At 42.6% G+C, this 19714-nt stretch overlaps 1 protein-coding gene across 2 annotated transcripts in view; it reads left to right on the top strand.

Annotated features, from left to right (window-relative positions):
* ppfia2 (PTPRF interacting protein alpha 2) overlaps positions 1 to 19714 on the top strand; it is a gene marked incomplete at both ends in the record, with an annotated part of 104513 nt that overhangs the window by 39888 nt on the left and 44911 nt on the right. For both annotated transcript variants that reach the window (XM_080492174.1, XM_080492173.1), the window contains 2 exons: positions 15504 to 15605; positions 18938 to 19102. In XM_080492174.1, the coding sequence (XP_080348300.1) occupies positions 15504 to 15605; positions 18938 to 19102 (267 nt within the window). The remainder of the gene's footprint in view (positions 1 to 15503; positions 15606 to 18937; positions 19103 to 19714) is intronic.

Consider the following 19714-nt stretch of genomic DNA (forward strand, 5'->3'; position numbering starts at 1 on the left):
TGAACTTTAAACGGACAGAACGGATGTCGGTTCACACACGATGGGGGGAAGACTTGTTTTGATCAGTGTTTGCTGTTTTCCTGGATGCGGCCTGACTCTCAGGTGGTCTCCATCGTGCTACAGACCTTTTATGAAATGCCAGAGATTCGCAGTGCCATGCGATCAACAGTAATTCATTCTGAACAGCGCCAGAGGCCATTTGACTTTCAGTGTTTACCTGCAGAGAAGCAGAGAGAAAGAAAGACAGGGTGGCGTTAGAGTATGTTTACCCCTCCCTCACCGACTTATAATCGTGTACATAGTTGACGGTCCAAGCCAAACAATTATCATGCAATGTGTTTCATTTTGAACGCTCTCTCTCTCTCTCTTTCTCTCTCTCTCTCTCTCTCTCTCTCTCTCTCTCTCTCTCTCTCTCTCTCTCTCTCTCTCCGTCGTGTTTATGCTGCATGACAAATCCTCGCTCCCCCTGAGTGTTTTGACCTTTCAAATCCAATACGGCTGCCACAAGCCAGCACGGGCGATGCAGGAGCGTTTGTCCAGGTTGGCTGATGATATGAATGGCTATTTCTGAATCGCTTTATGAACCGGCCTCAGTCCGGGCACGCCTCATTGAGGAGCCAGCAGGGCGCTCGGGATACCATCTCGACACGCGCGCGACGGCCGCCATCTTCATTCGGATCCATAAAATTTGCGTGGGGAAGCCTGTGATCTGCCACCAACCCGAGCGGACGAGGGAGAGGGCTGGAGCCGAGCGATAACGGCGCCTGCACAAAGACGGAAAAACGGAGAGGAAGTTTTGTATCAGATGGTTTTAAAGATGACCTTAAAGGCTGCGGTGCTCTGCGGCATCACAGCAACTCCAGTTTATCACACGTACTAAATCACATGAGCTATTATACTAGTTCAGTTCAGTCGTGTCTGAATGGACGGTTTTAGTGGAGCGGGACTTGATATCAGTTTATAGCTGTCACTTTTTGTTTTTCTTAAATTCCGGGTCAAATTACTTTGAAATGATCGTAACTTATCGGGACAAATAAATAGTGAGTTAAACCCAACAACAGGATCTCATTGAATTCCGTGTAAATTTATGATGTTTGCCATTTTTGTAGAAAAACACATTACCTGTAGTGTTCAGTCCATAGGTGTGGTCCAGGGTATACGTGGGTTTACCTCGCACACCCACTACTAAATCCCCCATGATGCACCACTCAGCAGTATCTACGAGCCAGATTTTTTATTTTTTTTCTCAGTGACGATGAAGCCATGACTGATTGGCTCATTCTCACTGTATTCCTGATCTGATTGGCTATTGTCTGTGTTCACTGTGCAGCATGAGGGCTGACGAGCCAATCACAGACAGAGAAATGCAGGTCAAGATGAGACAAATATTACTAACCGATATATTTTGTGACAATGATCAATGCAGATAATTCTACATGCTAGAAAAAAAATGGTGTTTCTGATCTGCTTTAACAGACGTCGATAGAGTTGGCGGTCTTTCATTCCAAAGGGTTGATGGTTTAGTCCTCAATCCTCAATTGGCCCTTTTTTTTCAAGACACCAAACCCCAAATTGGCCCCATTGGAGGTTTTGGACCGTGCATGGCTGCTCTTGAATCGGTGTCTGTGGTTGACGGGGTAAAGCACTTTGAAACTGCTGAAGAAGAGGTTGAATTTGCTCAGTGTCTACGGTATTGTGAATGCTCGTATTTGTTTATAAGAACCAGTCAGGAGAGGTATAGATTGTGTGGGTGGGGTGTACATGGAAAGCAGCAGGGAGCTGAATGAAAGGTTATTTCGAGTCGTCTGGTACTAATAATCATGGTGATTGGAATCTGGGCTCTTCCCATTCGTGCGTTGTCCACACTGCTTTATCCAATTCGGGATTGTGGAGCGATGAGGTCAGTCCAGTAGGAAGGGAGGCCCTGGACAGGAAACCAGTCCATCACAGAGACAACACACACATTCACACCAGTTTTACAGCCACAAATTAACACTTCATTTTGAACTGTGGGAAGAAATCTATTCTAGAAAAATCATGACAGAAGATCCATAAACACACAACAACTTTTCAAGTGAAAAAAAAAAGCATCTTTTTGCTTTTGTTTCAGGAAAGTTTTAAGTTTACGCTACAACATTTTGAAAATACCAACCATATAATACCATAATACCATACCAACCACTGCACCATGCCTCCTGCAGGAAAAGGAATGTCTTGGCTCTCTCCCTCCCTGCTGCTTTAAAACGCCGTCCTCTGGTCAGAGTGTTGACTCTCTGAGAGATACCTGATGCAGTCTGGTATTTACAAAGCATTAGCTTTAATGATGTGTGCACAACTAAACAGAAACAAGAGCAGCAGACAGACGCGCTTTTATAGTCGATCATAAACTCACATTAGAGATGATATGATCACCTTGACACATCTTTGGTCCCATCAAATGGTAGTAAATGTTAATGGATGAGTCTACATTCATCCACTTTGCGAGTTATATTGTGAAGACAGTTAAAAGTTTCTCTCTGTCTGGGACATATTTCATATTGTGTTTTATCTCGGGCGGTTTATATTGCACAGTAGATTTTTTATTTAGCTTTTTTCCAGTTAAATCCTTGGGATTCTGAGTGCTCTCCTTTCAAGGACCTGTAATAAATGAAGGCAAGGTTCAGGTCAGTGGGTTCAGACGTCCCTGGAGATTAGAGATCGCTTCTCAGCCTCCATTTTACACAAAACGCCCCAGACACAAAGCAGGAGGGGCGAAGCAAATGTCATTCGGTCAAGAGAGCACAAATCAACCAGTGGACGTCCTGCCAGCGACACGAGGAGACCGACAAGGATTTGGTTCACTGGAGCTGGACTCCAACTGGACAGTAGCGTCTTCCTGGGGTTGATTTTGTTGACATAATCTGAAAAGATTAATGAGATCATTGATTGTTTTGATAATATTGGTCCAGGTCTGGCAAAGGAAATTAAACATCATCCAGAAGACAGTCATGTTGACTTGAGCCCCGTCTACGCGACAAGGATATCAAGTGAAAACGCAAAAACTTCAAAGCGTTTTGGGTTTTTCGCTCAGGGTCTCTGAAAACGCGGCTTTTTGAAAAACGGCTCTCAAAGGTGGGATTTTTCGACAACGCTGCGTCTCCATGGAAACGGGTGAAAACGTCACTTCCTGGAAACACTCTGGGCTCCATGTAGATGGCGAGAACACGGATTGAATCATCCAGAATCCACGCTCTCTGTAATCTCTACAAATCGACTGATGAGTTTTCCACACGTGGATTTGAGGCTGCATCCAACCTGCTCTGTTTTTGTTGTTGTTCACTTTGCTCTCAGCCAAACTTAATAACCGTTCTTATCTGACAAACCAGACTCAGATTTATGAGGCTGCAGCCAAGCTCACGTTCTTTTGGCTTTCATCTCTGGAGAGTCCGCTCACCTGTCATGCCACCAAATTGATCTGTCTCGTTTCAACTCGTTTTTAGAACATGGCTGTATCTCCATGGATGACAGGAAAAATGAAGTCTGGTCTGCTGACAGTCTTATAGAAAACATCCATATACAAAGAAAAATACAATTCAGTTATTAAACAACTGTACTGATGACATGCTGAGGTTTCTGCTTGTTTAAACCCAAAACCTGCTTCTTCGTCATCTCAAATATTTGAATTGGTTACTTTTCAGTACTTTAAACCGTTTACATCACACAAATGTTTTGATTTTATTTCACATTTTGCAGCTTGTTTGTTTCTCTCATTTTCCTCTACATTAAAAAAAGCTGATATGTTTCAGAAAATCATCAAAATTAATATTGTACACTGTGTGTTTCTTCAATTCTTCAAGTTCATTTTTCAGAGGCAAAGGCAGACATTTGATGTCATTGTTTGGTAGGAAAATACACATATAGATGTTTTGGGTTGTTTTTTTGTCGAGTTTCATCAATAGTTTCATTATGAAGGCTGTTGGAGACTTTATCTGATTTATAATAGCTTTACAAATTGACGTTTATTATTACTGATACGTCTGCTGTTTCTCTGAATTTATAGTTTAAATCAGGGGTGTCAAACAATGACAGTCGGCCAAAATCAGCCCGCAAAAGACTCCAAACCGGCCAAACTACCAAGAAAATTGTAACAATTTGAAAGAAAACATAATTTTTAAATGGCTGCAGCCTTTCACCAGACTCTGATCCTGTTTTTCGAGCGGACACGGGCCCGTCGGTCCTGCGACTCTGTCCCACCGCAACTCTTTCCCTGGAAATAAACAAGAAATACGGGGCTATTTGAGCTTTTTCCTCTTGTGTGTAGTAATAAGTGATGGATGGTGTGACATTTCAGGGTACGCTTGTTTGGTTGTTCCACAGCAAGTCGGCGCGTCGTGCTGCTCGGATGCCTGACATTATTGGAAGTGAATGAGAAGAGTGTAACACAACATTACACGTGGGAAACGGGGAGGGGGTGATAAAATACCCCACTCTCCACGATCCTCTACATCTCTGACCTTTTTCAATATGGGCACAGCATTGCGACACATTCACTTCAGCGCACTCTGGAGTCGGTTGTGTCAAGTAGAGAACAAATATATTAGAGGAGGAGTTTCTTTTCCTTCTTAGAACGACTCCCCAGTGAAAGCTGAATAATCTCTCCTGAGATGAACCACGTTGCTTCTTTAACTTGACCTTGCCCTCTGCAAGCGTAGCAGACACACACACACACACACACACACACACACACACACACACACACACACACACACACACACACACACACACACACACACACACACACACACACACGCATGCACGTAGGCACACACACACACGCACACACACAAAAGGAGGTTGTTTGCTTTCCCCTGCACATCAGACTGTAGGCGTTATTCGTTGTGATTTCATGGCGCTGAATCCAGGAGCCGCAGATTGAATATGCAAACACTATGCATTATGTATTTCCTCTGTAGTACACGCTATTTGAATTGCTGCTCATGCCAAACAAGACAGGTTTGCTCACTATTTTCACACATCTTTCCCACCACAGACTTAATTTACATGGCGATAACGTAGAAGCAGAACGGATTGCAGTTTGATTCGAGTTATATTTACAAGGGGTGCTCCGATCAGCTTTTATGCTCCTGATCACCGATACCAATCACATGGATTGGCTGTAAAAATTTTCATTTACTTATGATGGCGGCTAGTGACTTAATGATATGGAAAAAAAAAGAACCATAAAATCGCCTTAATTTAGACAAAAAAGATTTTACTTACTTCTTCAAGAGAAAATTCAGTCAACAGGAACAACTGAAAAATGCTTCAGTAACACAATCTTTATCGGAACATTAAGGCTCTCAACAGGCTGAATAGTAGTCAAGTAAATAAAAGGCAATATATCTCACATCGCCGAAATCAAATTATGTCAGATGGAAGCAGCTTTCTTATTGGATTTATTCAAGTTTCTGTCTAAAAGGTACATTTTACAAGAACTGAACTCATCATGACGTCATTACTTTTGCCCAGTACACATTTTTACCAGCAGAGCTTGAACGCATCACAGTGTAAATATATGCAACCCCCGTGAGCTGTTTGGGACTTATGCTGCTCACATACTTTTTCACGGAAATCAATCAGAGCACCATTAATTTTTACTTTTATTATTATTGTTTTACTTATTATTTATTGTTCATATTCTTTTCTTTTCTCATCTATTTAATTGCTCTGGCGCTGCAACAATGCAAACTTCTCTCCTGGGAAGGTCTCTCTCAACTTGAAACTTTCCTGAAACGGAAATGCAAAAATGATGCGGTTTCCATGGAAACACGTAGACTCAGATGGAGCCTACGAAGGTCTACGAAGAAATGCTTTTAGGGTTTACTTTTAGAAATAAAAACTCAATCAGCAGGTGTCTCTGTAACATGAGGATGTTCTTTAACCCGACTCGGTTCACGTGAGCTTTGGCTTCGGAGGTTGAAGGCGGCTGTATGCCGTCGTGATCGGAGAACTTCAGAGGGATCACAATTAGTTATTAGCCTCTGGACGGGCGATAAATTGCGCGGGCTGTAATTTGCACTCTCAGATTTATGAGCTGACCTCAAGGGGCCTTTACAGGAGAGACAGGACCCCTCTTACCTCGCACACTAAATCACGCCCTCCACACCATCACGCTCTCTCTCTCTCTCACACACGCACACACACAGAAGTATTTACACAAACACCCTCGCTGACCTCTCGGTGCACTTTTTCTTTTTTTGAACCTCACCTGATATAATCCCCTCCTGTCAACATGTGGCTATTTTTCATCTTTGCTGTTGTGCTTCTGCAGCCGATCGCTTGATGCACCGTCACAACAATGACATGCAGGCTTTATTTTTCACTCTGTTTAACAGACAAAAAAGAAAAAGAAAAAGAAATTAATAATCACAGCAAGTCAAGCTGAATAAAATCAATGCATTATTCAAGTGAGAGAATTCACAAATTCATGGCTGGCTTGTTTTAACTTGGTGGTTAATTGTGAGTGATTAATTTCTGCTTGGCTCATTATGCACCGCCGATGTCTCTCTGCGGGGAATCGATGTGGATTTTTTTTGTCTTCTGGTGTAGAAACAGTGAAAGATGCTGTTGGGTTGAGCGGCTCTTTGAACCTGCCATCACTTTTACAAGCTGCCAGTTTCTCTCCGGAAAGAACGAGCGATCCTACAGACACTGGAATATTAATACCTTTGAGGTTTTCCACATGACGAGTATGACGACTACAGCAGTCGGTGGACGTCCTCGGTCTCTCACAGATGAAACAACTCCTGTGTTGATAAAAGTACACCGGTTGAACACTGTCGCAACACTTGTCAGCCGGCTTTCAAACTCCATGTTTCTCCGTGAAGGAGAAGCAGTGCACACTCAGCACGGACGTCATTCTTGAATATTTAACGTGGAGGAAATGAGCCGGCTGTCCGAGCTGTACCTTGCCGTACACTGTAGTACCCTGCAGTACCCTGCAGTACCCTGTAGTACCCTGTAGTACCCTGTAGTACTATGTACAGCAGCAGCAGCAACCCCTGGAAGTCGCTGTCTTGTCCAATCTGGAGTCTCTGTGACTGATCGCTCTGAGGCTGAGAATTTTACGCAATAACGATGCTTGGAGCCAACTTTTTGAAAACGCCTCCCAAGGTGGGCCCTTTTGAAAACGCTTCATCTTTGTGGAACCCGGGGAATGCAACCTTTCTGACACGCTGCTACTGCGCATGTGCACCAGTTCTTCTACACTGACAATATATAGACAGTAGGTGGACACTAAGAACAATGTTTCCTCCAGTGTCATGACTCCCGGTCCAGATTCTCCTGGGACTTGGTAGTTTTATAGTTGACAGTCACCGTCACTTGGTTGTCCACTAGAATGTCCGTGTTTATGCTTGTAGGGGATTGTTCTCCGCTAGATGCGTGGGTGCATCCATTCCAAAAACAAACAACAGCACCCACTAGTGGCCCAACATGTAAACTACATTGGTTTCAGCGTTTCTGCCGTTTCAGTGTAAATCGACACCGTTTTCAAAATGTAGCCGTGTAAACGCGAAACGTTTTTTAAACGGAAACTCAAAAATGATGTGTTTTCCACCTGAAATGTGTGAACGGAGCCTCAGGTGGACTGCAGTTGCTGGGTGTTTGTTAAGACTGATGCAATGTGGACGTTTCACCTCTTCTTTTCTCAAACCATCTCTCTTTAGTTAGTTTCCATTTTTCTCATTTATCCTGCATAAGCGGCACTGTAACATGCAATATTGCAATAACGTTCCAATAATGTGATAACGTTCCTATAACATAATAACTCTCCAGTAATATAATAAAACATGGTATCATAGGAAGAAACTGTAAGAAATCCTGACGTTTCTTGCTGCTGTGTGAACTCAACTGATTTAGATAGAAAATAATATTATTGGTAGTTACTACACGGCTTCCATTCATCTCATTTAAACGTGTAAAAATGCTGAAAATAGGTATTTAGGCCACTTTAGTGCAGCATCACTCTCCGGCTCGTCAGCGATGAGAAGTGCATGCACGGTATTGATAGCAGCAGGCTCGTCTCATTGTTTATTTATATCCACCTTCTGTCCAGTCCTCCCTTTGGTCTCACACAGTAAATATACCACTTTGTTAAATATTCACGAGCTACAGTGGAGCTCTCTGGAACGGCAATCCCATATTTGCAATAAAACAGCAAATATATCAGTAACGCTCATCATCCGTCAAACTATTCTCGATTCACTCACTTCGTCACTGCGTTCCGATATTTTGAGTATTTTTCTTTTCTTCTTTTTTCTCTCCTTTTTTTTTTATATTTTTCCTGTTTTCTATTTCCTTTTTTGTATTTTTCAAATTATTCCTTTTTTCTTTATCACGTTTCTAATGTTTTGGTTTTCTTATTTTCTTATTTTCTGATTTTTCACTTTTTTCTTTTTTCTTTTCTGTATTCTTCATTTTTCATTGTTTTTTATTAAATCTTATTGTTTTCCTTTGTTCTCATTTTGTCCTTTTTTTTCTTTTTTTCTTTTAAGAAAATAGAAACAATAATAGAATGGAAAAAAGAAAAGAAAAAACTCTGAAAGCTTCCACGTAAAATAAACTTGTCAGTCCTAATGTGTCCTTGGGCGTCTAAAGGTTACACTTCTTTGTGATTCATTGTCAGGAAATATTTAGTTTTGTGTCAAAATGCTTTGCACCTTACGGCTCCCAAGTGTTTGTGAATCTTGGCTGCAGGCGACGGCCGGCGCGTCATCGCATGGATGAGCCGCGCAGCTCTGTGAATCAGCATGCCGTCAATCACGCCACCACTTCTGGGTGATGCGCCATCGCCCGGGTTTGTTTTTAGCCTGGAAGCTTGACTCTCCTGCAGAAACACACCTACGACTTAAAAGATAAAATAAAATCATGGAGCTGCAGCTGTAATTTGGACCAACGGTCAGCCACTGGGGGACGAGGCCCTGTTCACCATTTCATTTAGAGTTCACCTTCTAGCAAACTCCATGCTCACACACACACACACACACACACACACACACACACACACACACACACACACACACACACACACACACACACACACACACACACACACACACACACACACACACACTGTCTGACATATTGCAGCGCTAGGCAGTTTGCCCAGGTAATGAGAACGGGGGAAAAGAGGCCGCGAGGGGGAGTAGGGGAGGTGGGGCAGGGGGGTTGTGGTCCAGCAGGTCATGGGTAAAGTGCTGGAGAAAGGCTCGGAGCAAATCCTGAGCGCATCCAAGTGGAATTTTATACTTCCCAGCTGTTTGAATGGACTATAAAATAAAGCGGTAACACTCCATCACGACTTACCACTCCTGAAATGACCTTGGATGACATTGGTTGAACAAAAGCACCAGCAAAACCTTGTGCGTGATGTTCACAGTTCACATTTCAAAGCTTGTTTGTCTATTTCTGATTAATAATAATGGTGGTTTATTGTTTGGGATTGCAGCCCGGTTCTTGCTCAGGACGTTTCCCTGTGGAGTTTGCATGTTGTCCCTGTGCATGCATCGGTTTTTGTCCAAGTACTCCAGTTTCCACTGACAGTTCATGAAAATATTTTAAATTAAAATGTGGCTAGAGCTCCAGAGGGGAATCCTCGAAAGAATCTGAAGCAGAATTTAACTTCTGCTGAGAAATAATGACAATAAAAGGAATAAATGGAAGGTTTAACTAACTTTAAACACTTTAATTAAAACATATTTTGTTGCAAACGTAAACAAAAATCCTAAAATATGAATAACGTTCGTTTGTGTTAGAATTGCCAATTATGACATCGGACAGAAGTAAAAATCATCTAAATGTAATTATTCCACTTTGAAATGTGATTACTTTAAATAATTTGACCCAAAAGATTTAGTCACAGTGTTAGTGTGCAAAAAGCATTCGTACAAAAAAATTCTAAATATTATATTTTCTGTGCAGTTTATTGAAAGTAATCAGATTTCTGAATGAAGGGTTGTTTCCCTGCAGTAAAAGCTCAGAATGTGTTTGTTTTGAGTGGAACGGGACGTCGGGATGGTTTGATTTCATAGTTGTCATAAAGCACAGCAGCTGTAAAATCTGCTGGCGCTGGCAGGTGAAGGCATCGAGACGTGTCAGGACGCCTCTCATCACATCCCAACATCCCCCAGTGTCCGAGCGCACGAGCACTTCCCGTACGCCACCGAATACCTTAAAGATGCTCAGTCACGCAACCGCCACCATCTTTTTTTTTTTTTTCGCGAACTTCCCTTATTCCCGGCTCCCCGACTCGTATTTCCAGCAGCGCAGCACATCCGGCCTCTTCTTTCATTTTTCTCATCCATTTCCATGTTATTTATGAGAGCGTCGTCTGGAGGCTGCGTTTCCTGGGAATAAAAAATGCAGCAGGTTGTATTTTCCTTGACAGATGGAGTCGGAGAAATCTCACTGAATGGAAACCAACCTGCGCTTGCTGCGTTTTGTTTGCTGTGAATAATTCAGTGTGGCCGGCATGTACTGCAAACAACTGGCAGGCTTATAGATACGTTGCGCCTCATATTGGTGTCATTACTTCAGTATGGATGTCCGCGTATGAGTAACAATGGTAGATACAGTGTGATGGAAACGGGATTGGTGTTGGTTTGAGATTGCAGTGTGTTTGTGATGTCAACACTTGAAGCTGATGAAACGTGCTTCTGGCTGCAGACTGGTGGAGTGTTGTTTTTTTGTTTGTTTTTTTAAATAAATTTCTTAAGAGTAGCGACACGGCAACTTCTTCCTCATCAACGTGTCCTTTGTGGCCCGACGTAGATGGCGACAGCTTTTAGATTCTCTTCAGAATCCTCCTTCCTCATCCCCAAATACGAAAACCACCAATTGGAAGAAACCAACAAAATCAAAATGAATAATTGAAAAAAAAAAGCACACACGCAAAACAATCACCCAAAATAAGAAAAGAGTCTAAATCTACGTAACAGAGAGAGAATTCACTGAAACCCGAGCTGAGATATCGGTGACGCTGCTCGGAAAGCTGGCGATCAAACTAGCCTCAAAGCCATGCTGTTAGGGGGAGTTTCTAATAACACCTATAATGCAACTGTTGTTTTTTTTTTGGACATTTCATGTTATTTTGCACCAGAAGGTTTCAATAAAATTGACTTAATTTTGAGATTGTAGACATTTTCGTCACGTACACTTTGCACCACAGCAACAAAAAACGTTACAGTTTGAATTTAACGGTCATTATGTCACTATTTTACCGGTCCGGCCCACTCAAGATGAAATTGGGCTGAAATAAAAAGTGTTTGACACCCCTGATGTTAAAGAGAGGAAGTCGGATCGTTTTCAGAAAATTGCGTTTCCAGTGGCTCTAAGCACTGTTGTCGTGTAAAACGGACCCCCAAAGTGTGTTTTGATGAGCCGGTTTTAGGATGAATATTTCCTCATTAGGCTCCTGCAGCGTGAGCTCAGCTGTGGATTTCATCAACTTAAGGTGTGACTGTAGGTTTGACGTCGCTCCCCGCCCAATCGGAGGCGACAGCTTCAACACTCAAAGACAATACCTTCATTCAGGAAAAGAGACGAACCAAGAACTGAACCATTATTTATAGTTCATGTGCAGAAAAAAACTGAAAGTAGACGGATAACATGGACGTGATCCAACATTTTAAATCCTTGGGAAGCTGAAAACTACAATTTTCGTCATATTCAAATTTACTTTATTGAATAAATATAGATCAAACTATAAGATGAACCAGGAATCGCACATGCAGATTGTTAGTGATCATGTGCAGGATAAGAAAAAGAGTTTCACTGAAGTGTTGCTGGGGAAGCTGCAGCCTCACAAGCAGCCTTTTGTTGGCTCCGGCAAGCATTAAAGCAAATGGTGCAATTTGAAGCGGGGCTTTTTATTAAGAGGAGGTGACTCTGATTAGCTGCGTTCCTGCGGGAGGGAAGATTTATGAACTTTGAGCGTCTACTCTTTTTGTGCCTGACCTACTGACGAACTAGTTTGGAAAACACAGAGGCAAATAAGTAGCGCGTGCTTTAATGACACCAGAGCTTCATTAAACCATAATTGCTGTGATAATTTAAAACGGTGTGAAATGATGATCACCGCTGGGAATTACGGTTTTATAAATAGAATGCAGCCCAAAAAAAGGTAACATCATGCATATAAGTAATACACCGCAGTGTTTGAAGTTAATAGATGTCCTCTATTGTAATGACTTTACATGAACAATATACATATTGAAGAAAGACGTGCTGCATTGTGCATTCATGCTCTGCAAATACAAAATGATGTAACTATGAAAGAAGAGCATTCTTAATTTTTGCAATATTAATTAACTAAAAACTTCCAGGATAGAAGTCAGAAGCTCAAACATTGACAAAATGCAGCTCTTCTGAAATGCAGTTTTCCGTTTCCATTTTAAAAAGAGTTGTCGTGTGAATAGGGTCTCAATGACATCATGAATGTTGTGCTCTTTAATTAACCAGTTTAAGAAAGAAATGAGTAAATACACATTGAAAAGATTAGGCTGTTTACACTTGAAATGGTTAAAAGAAATCACAACTTTAACATCACAGACACAATGAATATTAAACGAGGATCAAGTGAATTTATGTGTTAGAAATAAAGAACGATAATTCATTTAACAGTGTTTTCTCTTTTACTGTTTGACATTGGAGGAAAGGACATTCAAAAGAGTATCTCATTAAGGCAACATTATGTCTACAAATTACAAAGAAAAAACACAATTATCTCCAGATAATGTGACTAAAGAAGTGTTTGATAGTCTGTGCACGTTGCGTCTTTGATTAGAGCTTTGGTGAGAAAATCCGATTCAGTGCAGTCCAACACAATACTGCCACGAAATGTGGCTCAATATTACAGTTATTATTCCATCATGTCAGCATCAAGGCGTTAAATGTGTAGAAGTTGACAACTAAAACAACAAAGTTTTTCACTTGGCGTCATTGTTGCGGCTTTAGCCTCCGCTTTTCTTTAGATTCACGGCTTGATCTTCATCTTCTTATCCTCTTCCTCACAACGTGAAGCCACTGAGGAGTTTCGGAAGATATCTGAAAACATTTGCAGGAGGTTGCGATTTTCTTGCACGTCGGATGGAACAGCAAAACCTTTTGTTAAGCGTCTCTTTTGTGAAAGGTGCAATAAATGAGCCTCCGGCACGTCTGCCTTGTCTTTTTGGATCCTATTACGGCTTCTGCATCCTCAAAACTATAGCTAAACTGTGCAACTGTGTATCTGTTAAGAAATGTGGCATGAAATACTAATTCAGTGGGATTTCTGGTGAAACCAGTTGCTTAATCTCATATCTTCTTGCACGTTTGCGTGTCCCAACTCGTCACAAGTTGTCCAGTTGACACGGTGACGCTTCAGTTTTTGGTGTCGTCCTTTCAAGTCTCTTCTTTGATCACATTGTCACTCGACTCCTCCTCGCACAGAACCAAGTGAGAGTTACGGGTTCGTCAGGGCTTTTGTGAGGAGGATTTGTGGCGCTATAAGGCCAATGAGGATTTGTTGTGCCGCTGCAGCGACGGGACACAATATTGCCGGGCTCCCCGGAGTCTGTCTGTAACACTGAGTGATTGTTCATGACTCCTGAAGGACAGATGGCGTACCGCTTCGGAATCGTAATGTGACTCAGACAGACGGCTGGCTTGTTAGCTGCTAGATACGGAGTCATATATGCTGCGGTGTCACTTCCAGTGGATCTGAATTAAAACGGCGGTGACATGCGGGCGCTCGTGTTTGTGTGCGTGATTTTCTTTGTACCTGCCAGACGTGACCCGCTCCCGACGCGGCTTTGTTCCCGATGTGCTTGAATTAGACGGAGATGACAGGGAAGGGATTTTTGAAGTCTTCCAGAGTGACAGCGGCCGTCTCTCATCTCTCTGCTGCTGCTGCTGCTGCTGATGATGATGATGATGAAGGTTTCTCTTCTCTCTCTGGGAGAAGCTCTTCTCCAGGGCCGACGTTTCTCTCTTCATTCATCGTTAACCTACGGTGCTTAAATGACCGAAGCATTTCTTCATATCAAATCAAACTTTATTTATAAAGCACTTCTCAGACATTCTGTAGCACACAGTGCTTTACAGACATTAAAAACAAAACACAAAGATATTTAACCACACACGCGCACACACACACACACACACACACACACACACACACACACACACACACACACACACACACACACACACACACACACACAGATTTAACTGACGATGATTACATAACAATGAAAGTTTAAAATCTTAGTGATGTCATTATTTTCTTCTTCTTCTTCTTCTTCTTCTTCTTCTTCTTCTTCTTCTTCTTCTTCTTCTTCTTCTTCTTCTTCTTCTTCTTCTTCTTCTTCTTCTTCTTCTTCTTCTTCTTCTTCTTCTTCTTCTTCTTCTTCTTCTTCTTCTTCTTCTTCTTCTTCTTCTTCTTCTTCTTCTTCTTCTTCTTCTTCTTCTTCTTCTTCTTCTTCTTCTTCTTCTTCTTCTTCTTCTTCTTCTTCTTCTTCTTCTTCTTCTTCTTCTTCTTCTATCCAGAGATTAAAAGCAGTAATAAGAATGATAATAACAATATACAATGTGAATTCTTAGTGTAAAAGTCTTCCGTGGATTAGTCTGTAAAGGTGTAAGTGTGTGTGCCTGAGAGAGAGAGAGAGAGAGAGAGAGAGAGAGAGAGAGAGAGAGAGAGAGACTCTCACTTCAGGCTAATAAATACCTCCCTGTGTGTTGGGTTTGTTCAGGAACAGAACCTGTAACCGGAGGATGAAAGTAGTTTAGACGTTGAGTAATCCTTCTGTCAGTATCTATCTGGAGAGATAACCAACTGAAATCTTGAGATGTCGTGTATAACCGAGGCTGAGGTGACTGTTACCACGGGCTGAGATCTCCACTTTCTAGTCTTCCTTCTCTCTCCTTGACCTTCTCTCTCACCTTGGCTCTCGCCTCCACTTTTCTTCTCTTTCTCCTTCTGCATGCATCCATCGCGTCTCCCTCCTACACTTCTCCTCCTCACTCTTCCTCTCTTTCCTGTTGTCTCTCTTAATCCACATTATTGACGTTGCTCCTCACGAGTTCAGGAGAAGGTGGATTTCTGTAGACTGTCGTCATAATAGCCTTTAAATTTAAACTTCTTCGTTTTGGTGCGGCGTGTACGTGATGAAAATGTCTGTCTTTGCAAAAGCAAAACTATGACTACTGAAAATTGATTGAAAAATGATCTCAGAGTCTCACTGTTGTGTTGTTATGTAATGTCTTTAAAGAAAATCAGTTTTCTGTGAAATTTTGGTGGTTTGGTTTGGATTGGAGCCTCATGTTTGACACTCCTGGATGAGATGACAGATGGAGGTCGTAGTACTTAAAATCAACTTGTATGACAGATCAGCAGTTCGGTGTATTTTATACCAGGGCTACGGAGTCGTTGCAGAGTATTGTGTGACGCTGACTCGTCTCCTCCTTCCCTGTTTGTCGTCATGCAGGAGTTCGCTGCTCTGACCAAGGAGCTGAACGCCTGCAGGGAGCAGCTGCTGGAGAAGGAGGAGGAGATCTCCGAGCTCAAGGCCGAGAGGAACAACACCAGGGTGAGTTGTCTTCACATGGAGAACGCTTTTCACACACACGCCTTTGTTCGGTTTCTCCAAACCTGCAGAAGTTTTCCCAAATTTAGGTCAAATCAGAGAATAAAGGCAAATCGCTGAGGAGCTCGCGATGGACGGCGTCCCGACGAAGCCGAAGCGTTCTGCTGGGTGAAGGTTTTAAGGCGGTGGAATCGCTGAAGCGTCCAGGCACACTGTCTGCTTCCCCGGGCCAGACATACCTCATTAACCCCAAAGAAAAACCTTCACCACCGCACTCAGCACTGGAACCAAGTCAGCCGATGGCCTCGAGTGTCCGCTTCACAGATTCTGAACGCAAACCGAAGGCATTTAGCTGAGTTTTGTAAAGTCTTTGATACAAAAATCTATGACTGCACTGATACAGATACCTTTGCATATGGAGTCTGAATCAGGCTTTATGACATTAAGTATTGGTACTCTGTATCGGCCTGTAGCTAAAAGTTGGTACTCGTACTCGAGTGCTATCGGTGCATCCCTAAAACAAATATAAATAAAATGAACTAATAAAACCTTTTTAAAGCTGGTTTTGACTGATAAGACTCCCTCCCACTGCTGATTGAGTGTGGATTTACAGTTTCGCACAGAAAACAGAATAAAGTCATTTTCACTCTCTCACTTCATTATCACCTCCATTCCTCAGTCGGAGAATTATTAAGCGAACGTTAATTAAGATTTTTTTTTTAATTTATTTTTTTTCGCGGTCTTTAATTAAATCTTGTAAAGCATGTACGTACAAGCAGCAGATGTGACGGCGAGTGAAGTTGAGTGGTTGTTTTGGGATAATGATCCCGGCTGAATTACACAGAGGAGGACTCATGCAGGATGGGGATTCAGTCGTAGCTGCGGTCGGATTCGTCTCGTCTCTCCTCGGTGGATTCAGCAGCCGGCACTTTGTTGAGTGTGCATTCAAACATTCACTCCTGTAGGGAATCCGTTATAGAGGATCTGAAAAAATATGGCAGCCAACGTTTACACAACGTTTTCAGGTGAAAACAGAAAACTGTATTTGCATTGTGGGTGTCCGTTTTACACAACGGTGCTCAGAGCCACTGAAAACACATTTTTTTGAGAATGGCTCCCAATGTGGAACTTTTTTCAAAAAAACGCCAACTCTGTCTCCATGGAAACAGGGTAAAACGCAGCTTTTCGAAGACGCTGACTCCGTCTCAATGGAAACAGGACAAAACGCAACTTTTCAAAAACACTCTGACTCTGTCTACCGGGGAAACGGGGAGATCTGGAACTTTTCCAAAAACGCTCCGACGCCATCTCTATGGAAATGGGAAGACGATGCAATTTTTCTCTCTCCATTGTAGCAGGGGAAAACAAACATTTTCAAAAACGCTCCAACTCTGTCTCTATGGAAACATTGGAAAATGCAACATTTCAAAAACACTGACCTCGTCTTCATGGAAACGGGGGGGGAAACGCAATTTTTCTAAAATTTTGCGACTGTGCATGGGCACCACGGCAACGGTTGAAGCTCTTTTTTAGCAGCTCCTGGATTTCTCCGCTTTGGGAAACATGTGAAGACAAATCCGACTGAGCATTCTTATTCTTGCTCCATCTGTGCGTTTGCTGCAAGATGGACACAAGCAGGAAAACAACTGGGATTATTTGTCTGAGTGTCGTTTCAATCTTAAACGAGTGTCATGCAAACTGTGTGCAACATGCATGTAAAGTTCAGGCGAAGTTTAATAGCAAGCGGGGGTTTGTGATTGTCGTGTGATGGAGTGGTGACCCGTCCCGGGTGGAACCGGCCATCACCCACAGTCAGCTGGGATGGGCTCCAGCGCCCTGAAACCGTCCGTTGGATAAAGCAGATGGATGCCTTCAGGCTCACCTTCATATTTTTCCGCTTCACTATTTCACAAAGGATTTTTTTTTTTTTAAAGATGCTTCAAACTCATCTAAGGTCAACAGAGATTTTGTTTTTCCCCCAACCACCAGCTGCAGGATGCCGACAGCCTCTGTGTTGAGACTAAGTGTAGGTATGCCTCGGATGGAGCTGGAGGATTCTCTCGGAAAGATCACATAAGTTATTTGGAGCGGCAACCTTCACCCTCGAACCAGATCGTTATCCTGAGGTTTTGATTTTATTTCCTTGGAGGGAACGAAGTGTTGAGATCTGCATCACAAAGTGTGCAGCTCCGCTGAGTGGTGAAGGGAAATGAAAGCCGATGATCATCTCACACTGGAACCTCAGCAAGCAACACCAACAAATAATGTTTTTAATCTCTGAAGAGAAACTGGCCTCCTCCTCTCATCTCATCCAGTCCCATCATCATTGTTTACTCCGCCGTCGTTGTCTTTTTCCTCTGTATCTCCTTGACACGCTCCCCAGCAACCTCGATCAGCGTAATCCTGTTATGTGCATTAGTTGTGAAAGTCAACCGCAGCGGTAATGGAATAAGGTTTTTTTCATGTTGTTTGTGCCGTTTCATTGCACAGGTTGTTCTTCACATATAGACTTGAAATAAAACACCAGAGGTCTGCTTTATCAAAAAATTGCAGGTATACAAACAGCTGTTGGCTTACATGCACATGCATGTGGAAGCTGATCTGTGAGATAACGTGCACTATTTATTTAGCACATTTGCCTTCATGAATATCAAATATAGATGGTGTGTTCCACATCGTGCTAAATACCTAGACTAGTTTTTACGGATTAATGTAAAACCTGCAGTGTGCGTTAATTGCGATGTGTGTGTCGTGCTCCCCCAGCTCAGCCTTTCCCAGCAGGCCCCACAGATTTCAAGAGGATGTTGATATTTTCGATGCTGCACCGCATTATTTTCCTTTGTCTCTTTTCTTTTTTAATTTATTTTCTTTTTTCATTTAATTTCATTTGTTTTCTTTTTTCATTTGACTTCTTTTTTGTCTTGTTTTTTCTTTTCCTTTATTTTTAAAAAAAGAAATTCCTTCCATTGTTCAGTTTTTTTCTTTCTTTACACCACACATTTTTATACATATATATACTTTACACCTCCCTTGAATGCTCATATTTGCATGCGGTCACTCCTGTTATTCTAAAGTAAATCATAAAGTAAATCAACACAAAATCTACTCATTTTGTTTCCGTGATCACTCAGCACGCTTTATGGAGGATCTTGCCGTTTTCTCTTCATTCATGGGTTCAAATCTGTGAATGTACTGTATGTCTTTGTCCAACAGGAATGTCCTTTTTGTTGCAACAAAAAAACGAGGATTGAGTCAGCATATTGTATTTTGTGCATGTATTCATCTGGCCTGTTTTTCCGTGCTTTGACTGTGGATTCTCCCGTGATCTCCTTCAGCTACTGCTGGAACATCTGGAGTGTCTGGTGTCTCGCCACGAGCGCTCGCTCCGCATGACGGTGGTGAAGCGGCAGGCTCAGTCTCCTTCGGGAGTATCCAGCGAGGTCGAGGTCCTCAAAGCCCTCAAGTCCTTGTTTGAGCACCATAAAGCCCTCGACGAGAAGGTGAGTCCACCCAGATTGTTGTTTTCTTTACTGTTTTACCTGAATTTTACCATGAAGAGTGTGATATTTGTAATATCAGACCCTGTTGACACAACGTTCCAACACGATATAGTTCACACTTAGGAGCAATAGTGGGCGCTATTAGATGCGTGCAGACAACAATGAACATCAAAGCCCCGTTTCCACAGTGCCCCTTGGTACCGGTGCCGGTCAGGTGGGGGTTGACTATCCGTAACCAGACCCGTATCAGTGCCGCGTTTCCATTACACGGGGAACGGTTTGAAATGTAGGCGGGGTTATGAACGGTTGCGTAATCATGCAGGATGTGACGCCATAACGGGAGGACATTTTCAAAAATGTTTCCTGATTGCTGCAGAAGAACTGATTGGAAATGGCTGCTTGCTGGGAGAACAGCGGTTGTCACGGACCAATGAGCAGACGGCAGTGCTGAAGCTCCTCCCCCACATATCCGGCACATTGTGCCTGGTACCCCAAGTGGAGGGGTAGCGAGAAATGGTTACCAATGGTACCGGTTGGTAACGGTTCTGAGTCAGTGGAAACGCACAACAACCGGTTCCGACCTGACCCGTACCGGCACCAAGGGGCACTGTG

Source organism: Lipophrys pholis (genome assembly GCF_963383615.2).
Source record: "Lipophrys pholis genome assembly, chromosome: 22".
NCBI classification, from domain to species: domain Eukaryota; kingdom Metazoa; phylum Chordata; class Actinopteri; order Blenniiformes; family Blenniidae; genus Lipophrys; species Lipophrys pholis.